Source organism: Dendropsophus ebraccatus, chromosome 1 (genome assembly GCF_027789765.1).
Source record: "Dendropsophus ebraccatus isolate aDenEbr1 chromosome 1, aDenEbr1.pat, whole genome shotgun sequence".
NCBI lineage: Eukaryota > Metazoa > Chordata > Amphibia > Anura > Hylidae > Dendropsophus > Dendropsophus ebraccatus.
This window is the reverse complement of record NC_091454.1, coordinates 77,008,594-77,031,167: the sequence shown is the minus strand read 5'-3', so window position 1 is coordinate 77,031,167 and position 22,574 is coordinate 77,008,594. Positions and strand designations below refer to the sequence as shown.

The 22,574-nt window shown below is 46.9% G+C and overlaps 1 protein-coding gene across 1 annotated transcript in view; it reads right to left on the bottom strand.

Moving 5' to 3' along the window:
- Window positions 1-21,800, bottom strand: part of C1H12orf75 (chromosome 1 C12orf75 homolog) — a 39,486-nt gene extending 17,686 nt beyond the window's left edge. The window contains exon 1 of the mRNA XM_069973768.1: window positions 21,686-21,800. Within this exon, the coding sequence (XP_069829869.1) occupies window positions 21,686-21,716 (31 nt within the window). The 5' untranslated portion in view covers window positions 21,717-21,800. The remainder of the gene's footprint in view (window positions 1-21,685) is intronic.
- Between the last annotated feature and the right edge of the window lie 774 nt (window positions 21,801-22,574).

Genomic DNA, 22,574 nt, shown 5'->3' with positions numbered 1-22,574 from the left:
CATACAATCTTGCATCCTGGGACAAGCAGAGCTATCCCATACTAAGAATGTACTCGTCTGCCATCGTGGCCGGAAAGACGTTTGTAAAGAATTGGGGCAATCCGCCCAGGAACCTTGGACAAGCCATGTTTCGAAACCCACCGATCCCAAACGCATAGCGTATGTGACAGAGGGAAGGGGAGAGTGGAGAGAGCGCAGCAATCTTTAAGAGATATCCAAGGGAGAAGGGAGGGATTAACCAGGCATATGGAATACATTACATCGACCCATCTCTTTAGGCCCTTATAGTGTACCCAGTCCAGGACTTCAGGACTCATCGTTAAAAATCGCTCAGTGTAATAGGACCCTAAGGCAATGGTTCAGGTCAGTAAGGTTCTATTGACATATCAATCAAAGATATGTGCATCGGACTTAAGATCATGGAGGTAGGCCCACTAAAGAACCAAAATATTAAGTGTGCAGTATTAAGTGTACATAAAGTACAGCACCTCATTCTCCAACCCACGTGCAGAAAGTAAAAATCAGCAAAATACAACTATAGTTCACAATTACTCCTGCAGACAAGATTACAACTATTTATACATTGGTGACAGTTGTATGTTATTGCATATGGCTTCAACTAGTAATAAGTAATAAAGATGTATTTACTTGGCCAAAACCCTAAAGTTTTCATTAGCTTTGCTATGATCTACAAGGTCACTCACTAGACAATACCATTTCCCTTACACTAGATAAAATATTGTACAGTATCTCAGGTTATCAATAAATCACTGAGATGCAGTGCAAGGCAGACACAGGCAAACAGCCTGGGAAGGACAAGCCAAAATCGATGGAAGAGTTAAATGTTACACAGAAGGTAAACTGTGCATTATCTGAACGGCCCACAACACAACAAGTCATAGATCTACACTGCAAACAGAAAAACCTCTTCAGACAGAAAATCATTGTGGTGTGCCTTATACAGATTGAAGTGTATTTGTAAAGCCTAAGGTATACATGGCACGACTTTCATCTAGACTCCTAACTCACAAATTCTGACATTACTGTAAGTGGTAATATTTCAAGTTTTTTATTTTTACACCAAGATCCAATTCTAAACCACTTTCTGAACCAGATTTTTTTATACTGACGTTTCCATAGTGGTCCCATTCATTTGAATGAACCTTACAAAAAAGCCACATGCTTGGTTGCAAAACACCCGCATTCAGATGAATTGAAATGATTTTCAGTTCCATGCATTTCTGTAACAAACCTACAGTGTGTGAACAGAGCCGTAATGAGAGCATTTTGCTCCCTGTGGAATGATCTCAAAGTCAAAGCATGCCCAGACACCTTTGAGACAGCTCGTTTCCATTATTGGTCCCTTTAACTGGACCACTCTGCAGACTCTTACAATACAATATTTTTGATCAGTTCAAAAGGAGAAGTCCGGTGAAAATTTTTCTTAAAATATTGCATTACCGCCCAAAAGTTATACAAAATCACCAATATACAATTATTAGGGGAAAAGCTTGTTAAGTGTTTTTTTCCCTGCACTTACTACTGCAACAAGCCTTCACTTCCTGGACAAAATGGTGATGTCACAACCCGACTCCCAGGGCTGTGCAGACCTGGAAAAAATTTATCAATATACTAATTTTATGTCTATACAACAGTACTTTAAAGTATGAGTATACTATGGACACTCCCCATGAAGCAAAGCTGCAGGAATCCAGTCCACTCATTAGCAGCAACAGGGAAAACTCCAGGTCTGCAATTAACATGGATTTAACATATATTTAAATGCTACAAAAAGGAACAGAATCCACTTTGCAACATATTACTGAGGAAAGAACGGAGCATCGTTCTGAAACGCGTCTAATAAGAGTTGCAACGTTATATATAGCAGAAAGACGCATTGTGCACAATATATCACCAGTCTGCACTTCAGATCTAAGCACCCAGCCAGGGGTCAACACCCAGCCATATTGGGAGAGGCAATCAGACATGAAACATACCTCCTGAAGCTCCACAAATGTGAGAGACAAGATCTTTGCGGAATACTCTGGGGAGAACCTCCCGAATGAAGGATCTCTGAGCAGGAGAAGTTCCATATCCATATACGTGCTCCTCACTAACTGCGGCCGCAGATCCTGCAAACACCGAGACTTCGGACTGGTGAGAGGTGTACTTTCACCGCTTTTATTCTATTTTAACTGTATTACCTCTGCATATACGAGAATAAGTGATATAATATATCTCAAATCAACTAACAGAGGAACAGTTCTATATTTACCATAAGCACAGTGACTACAAACCGCTGCGACCTGCAAGGGCCCTGCAGAGTCGCATATGGACAAGATCGTACTGCTATAATAGTTTAGGAAAAATAGTAGTTTATGAAATATACTACACAAAGATACCTTTTTTTTAATGAAACATCCTTCAAGCTTTGCTATGTTTTTTTTATATGTGTTTTACACTAAGAATTTTAATATATATACTCCTGTGATTATCATACTATGAAAATATATACTGATGTATATGCCTATAGAGCCTTATGAATCTTGATACAGGTGTGTTTTTTAATTTTGCTTGTATTCTTCACTGGTTAATTTTTTATTTGTTTCAATATATATATATATATATATATATATATATATATATATATATATATATATATATATATATATATATATATATATATATATATATATATATATATTACACACACACAGTCTCGCTCAAGTCAGACCAATGCCTTTAGAGCTGAGTGTAGGTCGGTAACTTAGGGTACTATTGCACGGAGCGATATTTGGCCAAATCAGCCCGATTCGGCCGATTATCGCTCCGTGTAATAAATAAAACGATCAGCCGATGACAACAATCATCGGCTGATCGTTAATATAAGTTCTAACCTATTTTCATCGGGCGCCAACCGCGCACCGCTACGTGTAATAGCGGTGCGCAGCCAGCGACAGACCATATACATTACCTATCCACGTTCCAGGGCTGCTCCTGCCGTCGTCTTCTCCCTGGGTCCCGCTCACTCGCTTCAGAGCGGCCTGTCAGCTGACACGCCGCGGCAGTCCCGGCCTGTGATTAGCTTTCAGAGTGGCCTATCAGCTGACAGGCCGCTCTGAAGCGAGTGAGCGGGACCCAGGGAGAAGACGACGGCAGGAGCAGCCCTGGAAAGTGGATAGGTAATGTATGTAGTTTAAACAAGGGCTGCAAGGACATCGGTAACAATGTCCCTGCAGCCCTTGTTAAACAATTATCGGGCCGTGTAATGGGCCCAGTAAACAAGCGACAATCTAGCAGATCGCTGCTCGTTTATAGGTATTATCTGGCCCCCCATCGGCCCGTGTAATACCACCCTTATACAACGAGCTGTCTACAGTGAGAGGAAAAGAGCAGCTCATCAGGAGACAGAGGCATATTTGCTAAATTACTGTATTTGCAAAATATTTAACGTGACGAACCCTATAAGTATAACTATATTAGTTGAGATTGGAATATCCCTTTAAGTACAGTTTCCTATCAGAATTGATATGGTTTACGCAGGATCTCTCATGACAACTGCTCCTTTATATTAATAAAGTGCAGTAAGGTATCTGATCAAACAAAGTATTAATCATTACATGAGGTTTAGGGTCCTATTACACAGAGCGATTTTTAACGATTAACGACTAACATCGTTCACTATATTACACAGAACGATAATTGTTTGTTACGATCTTTACTACGATCGTTTATTGCTTCTGATCCCAGCAAAACACTGAACAATGTGCAATTATACTGAATGATTAGTGAAAAAAATGTGGAACTTGAGCAAACGAATGTGGAATTACAGCGAACGATTAGCGATAATTTTAGGTTCAGATTTAAATAAATGATCAACGACAAACGATTTTTCGATAGTTGCCTGCAATTACACAGAAGAATTATCGTTTAAATTCGAACGATTTAACGATTTTTTGCACGATTATTGTCCAGTGTAATAGGGCCCTTAGTGTCCGGCATAGGCTAGATTCACGTCTTTTTTGGCCATTGGACATCCATCTTTGTCATCTTGAGGTCAAATAGCGTCTGTAATCCGTAATCTCAAAAAAACTGACCGTTATTTCACCTCAAAGTGACGGACGATTACAAACACGGCAGTCAAACTGCCCAAAAAAAAAAGAAAAAAGAAAAAGACGTTGTGTGAACCTAGCCATAGTAAGGAATGGAAGAAAACAATCCATACCAACGGAGATCAGTTAGTAGCACCACTTTAAAATCTGAATAGTTAGTCATGCTTTAACAATAGAGTTTGATATTTATTAAGTCCACAGTGTGGTCATATGACAGGGAAACCATGTCCTAGTACAGCCCATAGTTTGTGTTTGTTTTTAATATTTTTTCAGGAGATACAGCAATTATAAGAAGCATTACACACTTCTATACACTGTTTATAAGCAAACATTACCATTACATACTGTACAGACAATGATGAGTGCTGACAGAACAAGCTGTTTTTGTTTAATGGACATACTGTTTGCAGAGCCGTCCTCTTATAACAACATTTGCAACCATGACCTATATTCTGCAGGGACAAAAGTGCACTTTAACTTTGTAAAACAGCTTTTATAAACAAGAACATAGTAACTGGCAAGCTCTAATTTGCAGACTACATTAGAAATTTTGCCTTGCCATCAGCACTGTTTTGTTCCATATCTGAAAACCAAAAAATATGCACGTTCCCTTACTTTAAAGACTGTTTAGTAGGGACAAAAGATTTTCACATTTTGTTGTCAGGTTACTCATGTAATCTTTTGTATTCCCTCTTCTACAAATAAAGACATTTGTTCTCAAAAAAACAACAACACAACCCTGAACCATCTTTTAGAAGCCTTCTGTTGTGTTGAACACTGCACATGTAATATGTGTCTGCACACAATGAGATTGGTTGTGTAATTCTGGTGTTTTATCTTGCTATGAGCAGTTGCTTTTGTTTATTTGTGCCTAGCTTTACTGATAAACCGTGTCACCTCCAGGCATGTACCTAAAGGCCCTATTATACCAAGCGACCGATTATCGGCGATAATCACATGGTGTAATAGCTACTGTTCAAAGGCAATAATCAGCTGACAAGCACAATGTTGGCTGATCCTTGTCTTTCAACATGTTGAAAAATTTATGAATGATAATGACTGTATGCTGGCTGTCACTCCATGTAACAAGCGGTGGCAGCAGACCGCTGCTATCTCCTATGGGCTCCCCAGACGATCTAAAGATCCTCCCGCACCTCCCCCAGCTCTTACCTGCTCACTGTCGGCATGTGTAATAGCACCAGAAGCAACTGGGGAACAAGGAGCAAGCAACCACTGATTTGATAGGTCGGCGCTCGCTAGCTCCTCACCATCGGCCTGTGTAATAGGGCCTCAAGTCATGCGGCCGTTAAGAGTAAACAGAGAGGGCTCCCAGCGTGAGCCCTCTCTGCAGCGCGCGGCCCCCGGTTGCTAAGTGCAGGCAGCAACCGCGTGTATTAGCCGGCGCAGCCGATCGCCGCGGCCGGCTAATTAACTATTCAAATGCCGCTGTCAAAGCTGAAAGCTGCATTTGAATAGCAGCTGTGCCCCCTCTCCCTGGTGTCCAGTGGGGGATGTCCCCCCCGCGATGCGATCGCGGAGGGGAGATCCGTTCTAATGAGCCGGCCGGGGCTCAGCGTCGGCAATCCATATATGTGGTCTGCAGCAGACCATTATAATAGAGCACCGATCTGATGGATCACTGCTCTATTATATACACAGGATTGATCTCAATGGGAGATCAGTTCTGTGTACATACAAGTCCCACAGGGGGCTTCATATTACTGTAAGGGAAAGTTAAAAAAAAAAGTGTTATTAATAAAAAATCCCCTCCACTAATAAAAGTCAGAATCACCCCCCTTTTCCCATTTTACAAATATAAATAAACAAACAAACATGTTTTTTATCACCGCGTGCGTAATCACCCGAACTATTAATTAATCACATTCCTGATTTCGCACGGTAAACGGTGTAAGCGCAAAAAAATACCAAAGTGCAAAATTGCGCATTTTTGGTCGCATCAAATCCAGAAAAAAATTTAATATAAAGCGATCAAAAAGTCGCATATGCGCAATCAAGGTACCGATAGAAAGAACACATCATGGCGCATAAAATGACACCTGACACAGCCCCATAGACCAAAGGATAAAAGCGCTATAAGTCTGGGAATAGAGCGATTTTAAGGAACGTATATTTGTTAACAATGGTTTTAATTTTTTACAGGCCATCAGATACAATAAAAGTTATACATGTTACATGAAGCCCCCCCCAAAAAAATAATTGCGTTTTTTTCAATTTCACTGCGCATATAATTTTTTTCTGGTTTCGCAGCATATTTTATGGAAAAATTCAGCCTGTCATTGCGAAGTACAATTAGTGACGCAAAAAAATAAGGGCTCATGTGGGTCTGTAGGTGTAAAATGCAAGTGCTATGGCCTTTTAAAGGGAACCAATCACCCAGAAAATCAATGTAAAGACAAGGATATGTGCTGATAGATCACCCAGCACACTTCCCAAATATGCCCCTGTAACCTCTGTGCCCCCCTCAATTAGACAGTAATCTTACTTTGTTCAGGTCACGCGCTGTATGTAAATTTTTGCTAAGTAGTCCTGGTGGGCGTATCTAGTCACGGCCCGGGGGCGTATCTAGTCACGGCCCGGGGGCGTATCTAGTCACGGCCCGGGGGCGTATCTAGTCACGGCCCGGGGGCGTATCTAGTCACGGCCCGGGGGCGTATCTAGTCACGGCCCGGGGGCGTATCTAGTCACGGCCCGGGGGCGTATCTAGTCACGGCCCGGGGGCGTATCTAGTCACGGCCCGGGGGCGTATCTAGTCACGGCCCGGGGGCGTATCTAGTCACGGCCCGGGGGCGTATCTAGTCACGGCCCGGGGGCGTATCTAGTCACGGCCCGGGGGCGTATCTAGTCACGGCCCGGGGGCGTATCTAGTCACGGCCCGGGGGCGTATCTAGTCACGGCCCGGGGGCGTATCTAGTCACGGCCCGGGGGCGTATCTAGTCACGGCCCGGGGGCGTATCTAGTCACGGCCCGGGGGCGTATCTAGTCACGGCCCGGGGGCGTATCTAGTCACGGCCCGGGGGCGTATCTAGTCACGGCCCGGGGGCGTATCTAGTCACGGCCCGGGGGCGTATCTAGTCACGGCCCGGGGGCGTATCTAGTCACGGCCCGGGGGCGTATCTAGTCACGGCCCGGGGGCGTATCTAGTCACGGCCCGGGGGCGTATCTAGTCACGGCCCGGGGGCGTATCTAGTCACGGCCCGGGGGCGTATCTAGTCACGGCCCGGGGGCGTATCTAGTCACGGCCCGGGGGCGTATCTAGTCACGGCCCGGGGGCGTATCTAGTCACGGCCCGGGGGCGTATCTAGTCACGGTCCGGGGGCGTATCTAGTCACGGTCCGGGGGCGTATCTAGTCCCGGTCTGGGGCTGTAATCACGCCCAGAGGGGCGTGATTCGGAGGCTTGCGGTCCAGTGTCGTCATTCGGTGGCTTGCGTTCCGCGTCGCGCCGACGTGTTCGGGAACCTGCGCATGCGCAGTACGTCAGCGTCGTCTCCCGCCGTACTGCGCATGCGCGGGTTCCTGAACACGTCGGCGCGGCCGCGACGCGGAACGCAAGCCGCCGGATGACGTCACTGGACCGCAAGCCTCCGAATCACTCCCCTCTGGGCGTGATTACAGCCCCAGACCGGGACTACATAGGCCCACCGGGACTACATAGGCCCACCGGGACTACATAGGCCCACCGGGACTACATAGGCCCACCGGGACTACATAGGCCCACCGGGACTACATAGGCCCACCGGGACTACATAGGCCCACCGGGACTACATAGGCCCACCGGGACTACATAGGCCCACCGGGACTACATAGGCCCACCGGGACTACATAGGCCCACCGGGACTACATACGCCCACCGGGACTACATACGCCCACCAGGACTACATACGCCCACCAGGACTACTTAGCAAAAATTTACATACAGCGCGTGACCTGAACAAAGTAAGATTACTGTCTAATTGAGGGGGGCACAGAGGTTACAGGGGCATATTTGGGAAGTGTGCTGGGTGATCTATCAGCACATATCCTTGTCTTTACATTGATTTTCTGGGTGATTGGTTCCCTTTAAGCACATGGAGGAAAAAACGAAAACGCAAAAACGAAAGTTAGCACGGTCCTTAAAAGGGTTAAAGTACATAATTATTTTTTTTCTTATTGCCGCTGTATTCTGTGAAAAGAATTCCAGGCATTTCAAATCCATGAAGTTACATTGGGGCATGACAATTTAGGCAAGATTCTGCAGTGAAATTGCCCCTATTCAGGTGAGTGTCTATTTGATAAGCAGAGCCTAGGTCCAGCAGGGAATACCATGTCTATATGCTTTCAGTTGTCTTTTGGCTGCATGTCTACGTCTTCCTTTCGGATTTTCAACATAATTTATGCACTGTCGAGAAAATCCGCAGGAGGTTGGTGAAAAATAAGACCTGTGATGTGGATTTGAAGTGAATCTGTCAGCGATAATTCACGCTCCAAACTGACGATACTGTTAGGACGAGGAGACACATGGTACCTTTTACATATCTATCTGTGCTTCTAGAATCTACAAATGTTTTTATTCTCTGGTACAAATGGTCAAAGAGGCTTTTTTAGCCCTTGAAACGCTGTAATGCCTCCTTTACCTGAAAGCAGGGTCAGGTATGGGAGGGGGGGCAGCTTGTTGTACTTCAGGAGCTCGGAAAAGCCTCTGACTCTTTAAAAATAAAATAAAAACACATTCTCATAATCAGTGGGTGTGCCAGTGGTCGGCCCCTCACAGACCAGGTTAGAAGATCAGCGTAGTAAATGACTGTGTTGCAAAGGCTACTAGCAACAGTCCAACAAGCACAGTTTAAGGCTATGTTTACACTACATATGAGACCTGCCATTCCGTGACCAGATCATCCCGGCTGGCACTTAAGTACCAGCCAGATGATCTTTCCGATCATCTGAGATTCTGTGGGGAAGCTAGCATTCTACAGGGGGCTCCTGTCATAAACCTGGAATAGCCCCTGGGTGTGTATGGAGCTGTTGTGGTTAAACGATTGCTATTAAGAAGCTATTGAATGGACTGTTTGTGGTTAAACAGATGCTATTGAATGGACTGTTATAAACATCACACCCTGGTGATAACCTGCAAGTTAAGGCCCTATTCCACCAACAGATCTGACGACAGATTATCTGCCAAAGATTTGAAGCCAAACCCAGGAACAGACTATAATCAGAGAACAGGTCATAAAGGAAAGACTGGATTTCTCCTCTTCAAATCCACTCCTGGATTTGGCTTCAAATCTCTGGCAGATAATCTGTGGTCAGATCTGTTGGTGGAATAGGGCCATTATTCTGGAGCTCTATTGTTACTGGGACCATGTACAGCCATGTGAGCCGTGCACAATGGATCAAGGCAGCTGTTGTCGCCCTTGAGGAACAATGCAGCTCAGTCCCAGAGGGTCAACAGAAGGACAAGGACTGATTTAAAGGGACAGTGTCACATTTTTCAAATTTATTTAATAAAAGGTATTTAGAAAAAATAAGTGTTCTAGTTTTTTTTTTTTTTTTTTTTTACATGGGGCTTGAGTGTTTTTTAATCAAATTGATGCCTGCACAGGGGGCTGCCATGTTTATAGTGTGTGTGTGACGTCATTTCACGACACACACACAGACACTATACGGCACCTCCAGAACATTGGAGTGAACCGACGGAGTCCGTCTGGTTCACTCAAGCTGGAGGCGCCGTCACTGTGTACTGTGCATGTGCATAGACATGCGCAGTACACAGCTAAAGTACATGGGGCAGGGTGGTGGCGCCATTTTCGTGAAGCCTCTGGCCAGCAAGATGCACGAGAGGGGAGGAAAGAGAGACCGCACAGCGAGTGGGCAGGAGAACACTGTGCAGCTCTCTCCCCTCCCCACACACACAGTGTCGGACTGGCCGCATCCCCCGCACTAACCGTTCAGCACGCCGTTGGCGCTGCAGACCGCCCCCCCCCATTCAGTTACCGGGCCACTCTGAGCTTCGCCTCCCCCCCCCCCCCCCCCCCCGTACAGTTACCGGGCCGCGGTGAGCTTCCCCCCACTAACTGTTTGGCACACCGTCGGAGCGCGAGCCCCCCCCCCCCCCCCCGTACAGTTACCAGGCCGCTGTGAGCTTCAGGCACGGACAGGCTCTAATACACTGTCCCGGAAGCTCACAGCTGCAGCCTCTCGTTGCACGGACTTCTTTCTTGCTCGGCAACAATGACGTCACTGAGCAGGAGAGAAGTCAGTGCACCGAGGGGCTGCAGCTGTGAGCTTCCGGGACGGTGTATTACAGCCTGTCCGTGCCCGAAGCTCACAGCAGCCTGGTAACTGTACGAGGGGGGAGGGGCTGCGGTTAGTGGGGGGGAAGCTCGCCGCAGGGAGCCTGTTCCCCCCGTCACCCCGGCCCCCTCCAGCCTCTCGCCCCCCCCCCCCCGTCACCCTGGCCCCCTCCAGCTTCTCCCACGTCACCCCGGCCTCCTTCAGCCTCTCCCCCGTCTCCCCAGCTTCTCCCTCCTGCCGAGCTGCCTGTAGGGGAGTGCATGTGGGAGCTGCCTGTAGGGGAGTGCATGTGGGAGCTGCCTGTAGGGGAGTGCATGTGGGAGCTGCCTGTAGGGGAGTGCATGTGGGAGCTGCCTGTAGGGGAGTGCATGTGGGAGCTGCCTGTATGAGTGTACATTAAGGATCAGCAAATGTGCAGCAGTAGCGAAACCCTTCGCTATGCTCAGCCGTCAGCCGGCTGCATTTGAGCTCCACTTTGGGTGTTAGGAAAAACTGGATACAGTCCTGGGAGAAGCTCCCCAGAGCTGTAACCAGATTTTCTAGACACCTGGAGCGGAGCTCAAATGCAGCCGGCTGACGGCCAAGCATAGCGAAGGGTTTCGCTACTGCTGCACATTTACTGATCCCAAGTGTACAGGCATGAGCTGTGACAACAATACTATGTGCATTCGGGGGATGGGCGATGAGAAGTATGGGAGGTGAGTGTGGGCCGGCGAGCTGTATGTGGTTCTGCAGCAGGTTGAGGTGTATTAGGAGGCTCTGCAGCAGCTGAGGTTTATTTAGAAGGCTAGGGACACTCTTGTATCTGTACTGCTGTGCAGACAACAAAATGGCACTGCCCAACAGAACACATCATAGCACCTTTCCCTCTCTTTGTTTCCCTGTGAAAAGTGGAGGCAGGTGCTTTTACCAGCAGTTTCCTGCTGGAGCTCCCCCTGATGGCCATCACTGGGAAATATGGAAAATTAGATTGTTAATTTTTCATATTTCCTTACATGAAAAAATTTAAAACAAATATAAATTAACAAAAAAAAAAAAAAAATAACACTCAGTTTTAATACTTTCAAATTTTTTTTTTTTACTTTGCGACACATTCCCTTTAACCCCTTGCCTCCGCAGCCTGTTTTGGCCTTAATGACCAGGCTCATTTTTCAAAATCTGACCTGTCTCACTTTATGCGCTTATAACTCAGTGATGCTTTAACGTATGCTAGCGATTCTGAGATAGTTTTTTTGTCACATATGGCACTTTATATTAGTGGCAAAATTTGGTCACTACTTTGTGTGTTTTTTGTGAAAAACATCAAAATATCATGAAAAATTTGAAAATTTTGCATTTTATGAACTTCTGAAATTCTCTGCTTCTAAAAAAGGAAGTCATAGCACATAAATTAGTTAATAAATCACATTACCAATATGTCCTCTTTATTCTGGCATAATTTGGGAAACATATTTTACTTTTTTAGGCTGTTATGGGGCTTAGAAATTTATTAGCAAATTATCACATTTTGTGAAAGTTTCCAAAACTGATTTTTTTTAGGGACCAGTTCTTTTTTTAAGTTGATTTAGGAGGCTTGTATACTGGAAACCCCCATAAGTGACCCCATTTTGGAAACTAGACACCTTAAAGAATTAATCTAGGGGTATAATGAGCATTTTAACCCTACAGGGGCTGGAGGAAAGTATTCACAATTAGGCCTTAAAAAAAAAAAATCAAAAATTTTAATTTTCCAATAATATATATGTTTAGTTTAAAGTTTCTCCTTTCCAAAAGGAACATGAGAGAATCTGCACCCCAAAATTTGTAACACAGGTTCTCTTGAGTACAACGGTACCCCATATGTGGGCGTAAACCACTGTATGGGCACACAGCCGGGCTCAGAAGGGAAGGAGCGCCAATTAGCTTTTTTAATGCAGATTTTTCTGAAAAAGTTTGAGCGCCAGGTGCGTTTGCAGTGCCCCTGTAGTGTCAGCAGAATAGAATCCCCCCAAAAGTCACCCCATTTTCGAAAGTACACCCCTCAAAGAATTCATCTTGGGGTAGGATGAGCATTTTGACCCCACATGCATTAGAGGAAAGTATTCAAAATTAGACAGTAAAAATGAAAAACACGAATTTTTCCAATAATATGATCGTTTAGTTTGAAATTTCTCAATTTCACAAGGAAAAAGAGAAAAAAAGTACCCCAAAAATTGTAACACAGGTTCTCCTGAATACAACGGTACCCTATATGTGGGCATAAACCACTGTATGGGCACACAGCGGGGCTCAGAAGGGAAGGAGCGCCAATTAGCTTTTTCAGTGCAGATTTTGCTGAAGAAGTTTCTGAGCGCCAGGTGCGTTTGCAGCGCCCCTGTAGTGTCCGTAGAAGAGAACCCCCCCAAAAGTCACCCCATTTTGGAAGGTACACCCCTCAAAGAATTCATCTTGGGGTGTGGTGACCATTTTGACCCCACAGGTATTAGAGCAAAGTATTTAAAATTACAGTAAAAATGAAAAACTCGAATTTTTCCAATATGTTCGTTTAGTTTAAAATTTCTCAATTTCACGAGGAATGGGAGAAAAAAAAATGTACCCCAAAATCTGTAACGCAGGTTCTCCTGAGTACAACGGTACCCCATATGTGGGCATAAACCACTGTATGGGCACACAGCAGGGCTCAGAAGGAAGGGAGCGCCAATTTGCTGGAGCAAAACCGCAGCTAGTAATGGTTATTAGAATAGCGCAGTTACTAAAATACAATAAAAAAATGAGATTACAGGTAATGTGGGGTGGTCGGGGGCAACGTGCGGTGGTCGGGGGCAACGTGCGGTGGTCGGGGGCAACGTGCGGTGGTCGGGGGCAACGTGCGGTGGTCGGGGGCAACGTGCGGTGGTCGGGGGCAACGTGCGGTGGTCGGGGGCAACGTGCGGTGGTCGGGGGCAACGTGCGGTGGTCGGGGGCAATCTGGGGGGAATTACATGTGATTAGAGGCAACCTGGGGGGGTTACAGACAATCTGCGGTGGTTACGGGCAACATGGGGTGGTTACAGACAATCTGGGGTGGTTACAGATAAACGGAAGTGCTTATAGGTAATCAGGGGTGGGTACATGTAATTTTGGGTGGTTACGGCAATCTGGAGGGGGTCACTGGCAACGTGTGTGAGTTAGAGGCAACGTGCAGTGGTTAGAGGCAACGTGCGGTGGTTACGTGCAATATGGGGGGTTACGGGCAATCGGGGCTGATTACGGACCATCTGGAGGGGGTCACTGGCAATTTGGGGTAGTTACAGGCAACGTGCGGCGGTTATGGGCAACGTGCGGTGGTCAGAGGCAATCTGGTGGGAATTACATGTGATTAGGGGCAACCTGGGGGGGGGGGTTACAGACAATCTGCGGTGGTTATGGGCAACATGGGGTGGTTACAGACAATCTGGGGTGGTTACGGATAAACTGAAGTGCTTATAGATAATCAGGGGTGGGTACATGTAATTTTGGGTGGTTACGGCAATCTGGTGTGGTTACGGGCAATCTGGAGGGGGTCACTGGCAACGTGTGTGAGTTAGAGGCAACGTGCAGTGGTTACGTGCAATATGGGGGGTTACGGGCAATCGGGGCTGATTACGGACCATCTGGAGGGGCTCACTGGCAATTTGCGGTGGTTACGGGCAACGTGCGGTGGTTACGGGCAATCTGGGGCGGTTACGGGCAATCTGGGGCGGATACGGGCAATCTGGGGCGGATACGGGCAATCTGGGGCGGATACGGGCAACCTGGGGCGGATACGGGCAACCTGCGGTGGATACGGGCAACCTGCGGTGGATACGGGCAACCTGCGGTGGTTACGGGTAACCTGCGGTGGTTACGGGTAATTTGGGGGGGCTAGGGGTAATCTGGGAGTAAACTGCAATTATTACTATAATAAAAAGTGTGTGTTTTATTTTTTTTGTATGTTTTTCACTTTTTGTACTTTATACATTAATTTTCACTGTATTACTATGATTACTGTGATATTTTCCATCACAGTAATCATAGTTCAGTGACAGAGACCAAATTGGTCTCTGTCACTTTAAATTTTCTAAGATAACTGATTCTGGAGCGCATGCGCACTTCAGAATCAGCCTGGACGTCGAGGAGGACGGAGCTCCGTGGATCAGGTAACGTATGTGGGGAAGGGGGGGGTGACACTTTTTATCCCCTGTCACCAATGATTTATGGTGACAGGGGATAAAAAGTGCTTATCAGCACTGGGAACAGGCGATCGGCGGTATATAGTAAACACCGCCGATCGCCTGCTCCGGGACCGCACGGGGGGGTCCCCGATCACTGCCCCATGCTCTCCGCTACCTCCGGTGGTGGAGAGCATGGGGCTTTGATCACTAATTCATTTCCATCCCTGCGAACAAACATCGTTTGTTCGCAGGGATGGGGGCGGCCATCTTGGATCTGATGGCCGCCCGGGTAGGGTGATCGAGGTGCTGATCTGGGGTCTGAGGGGACAACGTGCGGTGGTCGGGGGCAACGTGCGGTGGTCGGGGGCAACATGCGGTGGTCGGGGGCAACATGCGGTGGTCGGGGGCAACATGCGGTGGTCGGGGGCAACATGCGGTGGTCGGGGGCAATCTGGGGGGAATTACATGTGATTAGAGGCAACCTGGGGGGGTTACAGACAATCTGCGGTGGTTACGGGCAACATGGGGTGGTTACAGACAATCTGGGGTGGTTACAGATAAACGGAAGTGCTTATAGGTAATCAGGGGTGGGTACATGTAATTTTGGGTGGTTACGGCAATCTGGAGGGGGTCACTGGCAACGTGTGTGAGTTAGAGGCAACGTGCAGTGGTTAGAGGCAACGTGCGGTGGTTACGTGCAATATGGGGGGTTACGGGCAATCGGGGCTGATTACGGACCATCTGGAGGGGGTCACTGGCAATTTGGGGTAGTTACAGGCAACGTGCGGCGGTTATGGGCAACGTGCGGTGGTCAGAGGCAATCTGGTGGGAATTACATGTGATTAGGGGCAACCTGGGGGGGGGGGTTACAGACAATCTGCGGTGGTTATGGGCAACATGGGGTGGTTACAGACAATCTGGGGTGGTTACGGATAAACTGAAGTGCTTATAGATAATCAGGGGTGGGTACATGTAATTTTGGGTGGTTACGGCAATCTGGTGTGGTTACGGGCAATCTGGAGGGGGTCACTGGCAACGTGTGTGAGTTAGAGGCAACGTGCAGTGGTTACGTGCAATATGGGGGGTTACGGGCAATCGGGGCTGATTACGGACCATCTGGAGGGGCTCACTGGCAATTTGGGGTGGTTACAGGCAACGTGCGGTGGTTATGGGCAACGTGCGGCGGTTACGGGCAATCTGGGGCGGTTACGGGCAATCTGGGGCGGATACGGGCAATCTGGGGCGGATACGGGCAATCTGGGGCGGATACGGGCAATCTGGGGCGGATACGGGCAACCTGGGGCGGATACGGGCAACCTGCGGTGGATACGGGCAACCTGCGGTGGTTACGGGTAACCTGCGGTGGTTACGGGTAATTTGGGGGGGCTAGGGGTAATCTGGGAGTAAACTGCAATTATTACTATAATAAAAAGTGTGTGTTTTATTTTTTTTGTATGTTTTTCACTTTTTGTACTTTATACATTAATTTTCACTGTATTACTATGATTACTGTGATATTTTCCATCACAGTAATCATAGTTCAGTGACAGAGACCAAATTGGTCTCTGTCACTTTAAATTTTCTAAGATAACTGATTCTGGAGCGCATGCGCACTTCAGAATCAGCCTGGACGTCGAGGAGGACGGAGCTCCGTGGATCAGGTAACGTATGTGGGGAAGGGGGGGGTGACACTTTTTATCCCCTGTCACCAATGATTTATGGTGACAGGGGATAAAAAGTGCTTATCAGCACTGGGAACAGGCGATCGGCGGTATATAGTAAACACCGCCGATCGCCTGCTCCGGGACCGCACGGGGGGGTCCCCGATCACTGCCCCATGCTCTCCGCTACCTCCGGTGGTGGAGAGCATGGGGCTTTGATCACTAATTCATTTCCATCCCTGCGAACAAACATCGTTTGTTCGCAGGGATGGGGGCGGCCATCTTGGATCTGATGGCCGCCCGGGTAGGGTGATCGAGGTGCTGATCTGGGGTCTGAGGGGACATTTTTCATCTCCCCCCACCGTGGATTCACGGTGGGGGGAGATGAAAGCTATCGGTGGCACCGGTAATGCCCGGTACTGGCGGATCGCCGCTAAACGGTAGTAGCGGCGATCCGCCGGTATCGGGGGACGAGGGGAGGGGGCCAGGGGGGACACATTGATTGGCGGTGGGGGGAGGCAGCGTTCAGCAGCCTCCCCCCGCCGCCCGATCGGCGGGGGACACTGAATCTCCCCATAGACGCTGCGGTCACATTGACCGCGGCGTTTATGGGGTTAACTGCCCGGGGGGGGGGGGAGCGCGGCTCCCCTCCGGGCAGTGGCAGCAGGAGGAGGCTGTGTGACACAGCCTCCTCCTGCTGCCCGATCTCACCTAGGGACAGAGGGGGGAGGCAGGGAAAGCATGACGTCCAGGGACGTCATGATGCGTTCTGCCACTGCTTTTCATGACGTCCCGGGACGTCATATTGGGGGAAGGGGTTAAAGAGCGAGATCGCCACCTGCAGGAAGATGACAAGCAGCTCACTGGAATGTGGGAGGTCACCGATATTCCATTTCTGCCCACTGATTGGAGGAACTGTCATAAAGAAGGATGGACGTTACCGGAGTCAGGGGTGGAACTGTGGGTGTGTGTTGGTGTGGATGTGGGTTCTTTCCATATAAATATAGCACCTTTATGTATGGTAGATATTTAGCACTTAGGGTTGTATGTCTTGTATTAATGCTTGTATTTTTCCAATATAGGACAATGGAGGAAGGTTTTGCTATTAGCTATTCACTCTGTTATTTTGTATTTTACCTTTATTGTATTAAACCCTTATTTCTTTTAAAGCCTTGGTGCCTTATGGGCAAGAGATCATAGGCTAGGAGAGGTAGCAGAAACAGGATTCTACAGTCCTAAAAAACAAACTTTTAAACTTGCAGCCCTGTGTAAAACTGGCACGGCCTAGAGTACCCATGCCCTAGGATTGCGACGCCCATCCGTCCCTCCTCCCTACCACCATTTTTCCTATTCATCACCTGTCCGAACACTGCACATGGGCCTTAACGATCCAGCTCATGTGCAGTGTTCACACAGGTGGTGAACAGGAGAAAATGTTCCAGGGGCATTCCTAATAATGAGGAGGGTGGGGAGGTGGGACGGAGGGGTGTTGCAATCCTAGAGCATGGGTACTCTAGGAAATGACAATTCGACACCGGGCTGCAAGTTTAAAAGTTGTTTTTAAGCACAACAGCTGAACAGACCCTAGGACAGATCTTGCTATAAAATAAAGACCTGAATGCTTACATATACTGCATTAGCACTTTGTCTTCTATAGTGATTTATTCTATGTACCAGAGGCTTTCAGAAAAGATAGATGTCCTGGTATGAACTTTCAATGTACGGATACTGGTTACTGCTCAAGTGAAAAGGGCATTGTTCATCTGTCATTACATCTATTAACTAGTATTGATTTTGGTTCTGTACAGTATGAGTACTGAACTCTACTGAACTCTTATAAGTACATATGTGTAGATCTACAGAAAGAAGAGATAACTTTTATAGCCTACCAAGAGACCTTCCTAAAATAGCCTAAAAACACAAGTGTAGTGAAATACAAATATTGATTGGAAGTCATGATCGGTCAACACTATCTGCAATTGCATTATGATGTCCAAAAACAAACCCTGCAACTTTTCATAAGTATGGGATCAATAAGGCATCATACATAATTTATCTGTAAAGGTAAAGAGTCAAATCCTTGTACTAGATTAGATAGAGAGATTAGATAGATTAATTACTAAACGGATGTATGATCTTTATCCACATTTTCATAGTAATACAATAGTAAACAATAAAAGGAACACTTAAATAGCACATCCTAGATCTGAATGAATGAAATATTCTCATTAAATACTTTGTTATGCACAAAGTTGAATGTGCTGACAACAAAATCATACAAAAATCAATGGAAATCAAATTTAATTAGCCAATGGAGGCCTGGATTTGGAGTCACAAAATTAAAGTGTAAAAACACACTACAGGCTGATCCAACTTTGATGTAATGTCCTTATAAAATTGTGTGTGGCCTCCACATGCCTGCATGACCTCCCTACAACACCTGGGCATGGTCCTGATGAGTTTGCGAATGGTCTCCTGAGGGATCTCCTCCCAGACCTGGACTAAAGCATCCGCCAACTCCTGGACAGTCTGTGGTCCTAGATGACGTTGGTGGATGGAGCGAGACATGATGTCCCAGATGTGCTCAATCAGATTCAGGTCTGGGGATAGCCAGTCCATAGCTTCAATACCTTCACCTTGCAGGAACTGCTGCCACACTCCAGCCACATGAGGTCTAGCATTGTCCTGCATTAGGAGGAACCCAGGGCCAGCCACACCAGCATATGGTCTCACAAGGGGTCTGAGGATCTCATCTCGGTACCTCATGGCAGTCAAGCTACCTCTGGTAACCACATGGAGGGCTGTGCTGCCCTCCAAAGAAATGCCACCTCACACCATTACTGACCCACTGCCAAACCTGTGCTGAAGGATGTTGCAGACAGATTGCTCTCTCAACTGTGTCTCCAGACTCTGACGTTTTCAGTGTGAACCTGCTCTAATCTGTGAAGAGCACAGGGCGCCAGTGGAAGATTTGCCAATCTTGGTGTTCTCTGGTAAATACCAAGCGTCCTGCACGGTGTTGGGCCCTCATACCATCCTCATGGAGCCGGTTTCTAAACATTTGTGCAGACACATGCACATTTGTGGCCTGCTGGAGGTCATTTTGCATGGCCCTGGCAGTGCTCCTCCTGTTCCTACAGGAAGGTGTCCTGCTGCAGGGTTGTCGCCCTCCTACAGCCTCCCCCACATCTCCTGGCAGCACCTCCACCCTCTGGACACTACACTGACAGACACTGCAAACCTTCTTGCCACATCTCGCATTGATGTGCCATCCTGGATGAGCTGCACTACCTGAGCCACTTGTGTGTGTTGTAGAGTTTGTCTCATGCTACCACGAGTGTGAAAGCAGCAAAAACATTCAAAGGTCACAAAAACATCAGCCAGTGGTCTGTGGTCCCCACCTACAGAACCACTCCTTTATTGAGTGGGTCTTCCAATTGCCAATAATTTCCGCCTGTTATCTATTCCATTTGCACAACAGCATGTGAAATTGATTCTCAGTCAGTGTTGCTTCTTAATGCTCCGTTTACACAGAACGATTGTCGTTCGAATTTTCGCTATAACGATCACATTTGAGTGATAATCGGCTCATGTAAACACAGCAAACAATCAAGTGACGAGCGAGAAAACGTTCATTTTGATCTTTCAACGTGTTCTCAAACGTCATTGGTTGTTCGCTAAAAATTCGCAGATCGCTTCGTGTACACAGTCTTTCACCAATTTACCTTGTGTGTGAGATAGGCTTAAGTGATCTTCATACACAATAACGGTTTTTCCAAAATATATTTTGTTCTGTCTAAACGCTTATTATAAAAAAAACATTGTTACTTCGAAGTTGTTAATCGCATGATTGGGCGAATTAACTCTCCGTGTAAACGCAACATCAGTGGACAGTTTGATTTCACAGACGTTTGATTTACTTGGAGTAATATTGTGTTGTTTAAGGGTCTATTTACACAGTAAAGATTATCTGACAGATTATCTGCCAAAGATTTGAAGCCAAAGCCAGGCACAGACTATAAACAGAGATCAGGTCATAAAGAAAAGCCTGAGATTTCTCCATGGCAGATAATCTGTGTAAATAGACCCTAAGTGTTCCCTTTATTTATGATGGTTGCACTGTGAAAGGATGCATTTACACAGATATTTATCTGACAGATTTTTGAAGCCAAAGACAGGAACAGACTATAAACAGGGAAGAGGTCATAAAGGAAAGACTGAGATTTCTCCTCTTTTCAAATCCATTCCTGGCTTTGGCTTAAAAAAATCTGTAAATGTGCTAAAATTCCCATCAATTGGTAAAACAAAGCAGCTGCAGCTATTGTACAAAATAATTGCCCCTTTAGATTCATTATAATACACTATGGCGTTTCCTGATATGTTCTGTAAAGTACCTTAAATACTGGCGTATAAATAAGGTATAATACTTTTGTACCTGTTTGGCAGTCATAGTTTTGCCCTTTCTATGTGGTTCAGAGAATCTGTTTGCTGTACTAAGTGTGTGCAATGCCCTATGGTGCTCCTCACCTTATGAACATTCAGGGCAGCAAGCAGAGGAGTGTTTAGGCATGTTTCAGTGCAGTTTTGCAAGAAAAACCATCTCCTATTGACTTAAATAGGAAATTCCACACTCACACATTTCTGTATGCTTCTTGTGTTACTCTTCTGAAATCAGTGGTAGTTTTAAAACCCCCATGTAAATTTACATCAAAATCTACATGAATTTCAGATTCCATGTAGATTTTCTTACTCTTCAATTTGCAGTGTGAACAACCCCCATGTGTTCTCTTGTACCCTTCTTCCCCCCACTTCTTATTACAGATACGTATCTTCATCTCCAGGAGACAAAGCGAATCCCTAGTTTCTACTGATTGCTAAAGTTGTAAAACCCCAAAACACAACAAAGGCAAGAAAATAGCTATGTCACATTTAGGGTTTGTTCACGCACACATTATATATATATATATATATATATATATATATATATATATATATATATATATATATATATATATATATATATGTAATTTTATTGCAAATACTGACTACAAAGCCAGAAATAGATGTGAATAGAGAAGTCACAGTCTTTCCTTCGTGTATTCATGATCTTTTTCCTTGCTTTGCATTAAATAATTGCAATTAAAAACCTTGTTTTTGTAAACAAAAAGAAATACAACTTTGACAAACAAAACCTGGGTGTAAGGGGGTCTGCCACCCACTGTTGTAATTCCTCTAGGTACCATCCTGCAGCCCCAATAGGTGAAATAATAGCGAATGCCGAAGGAAAACATAACAGAAAGTGGTAAAAGAGACAAACAGCCCACCGCACAACACCACCTCCATAAGAAATAACTATTCTCTGGATCAGCACACAGGTGTCCATGCTTTCCGTGCACTATACCGGCTGGACTATCCCCCGTGGATGAGGGCAGCTACACAGTGACAGCGCTGCCATGCCGGACGCTCCTTACCTCCCGCAGATGACGACTGGCTGCAGCCCATCCTGCCGGGTACACTGGCGGCACACTACGGGGAGCGGCACACGTGCAGCCTGCTGTCAGGGATGGAGCGGGGCACTACGGAGCGGAGCTGGCGGCTTTTACTAGCGGGGCGGGGACGGTCTGCACCAGGGGCGGTGCGGGGGAGGGGGTAGGCAGAGGGCGGTGTCTGCTCCGGGCGCATGGCTAGTGGGGCGCCATCCTCCCCGCACACACAGCGCCCCGGTCATTCGCTATCACACCTGTGTGTGGAGAGGCGGCGCTGTACCGTAAGTCTCCAGCTCTGTGTTCCCTGTATGCAGCAGGGCGGTAATACTCCTGTCAGGGGCCTCACCCCGCCCCCAGCAAACACCTGAGCTCCTGCTGCTGCTGACGGCTCCTCCTGGTGGTGAGATACTCTGCAGAGCCCTGTGTGAGGAGAGGAGGGGGCACATGGATGTCACCACAGCTGGAGGACACCATCACTTCATGGCCTGAAAAGAGAGAAGAGGAGCAGCAGCAGTTCTGACAGAGTCTATGAGTGATTACTATGAGGGTAAAGGAGGGTGGACTGTGTGAGGAAGCACAGATACCCCTCCTAAAGCTGCCCCTAGTATCTGTACAGCCTGGGGTGTCACTACTGGAATTGACATTTTATTTCTGGGGGGGGGGGTTAAGATAACCACCACTATTCACCTGTCCAGGAGAAGATCACAGCTCCAGGACCTGGCTGGGCTCAGGGATCTTCTTCTCAGCTGAAGTCATGACCTGACTGATTGACAGCCCACTCAGCCAGTTAGTGACTGGGGCTGGGCACCGCTCCAGTCACTGATTGGCTAAGCAGGTTGTCCATCAGCCGGGTCATTACGTCATCTCTCAAGGG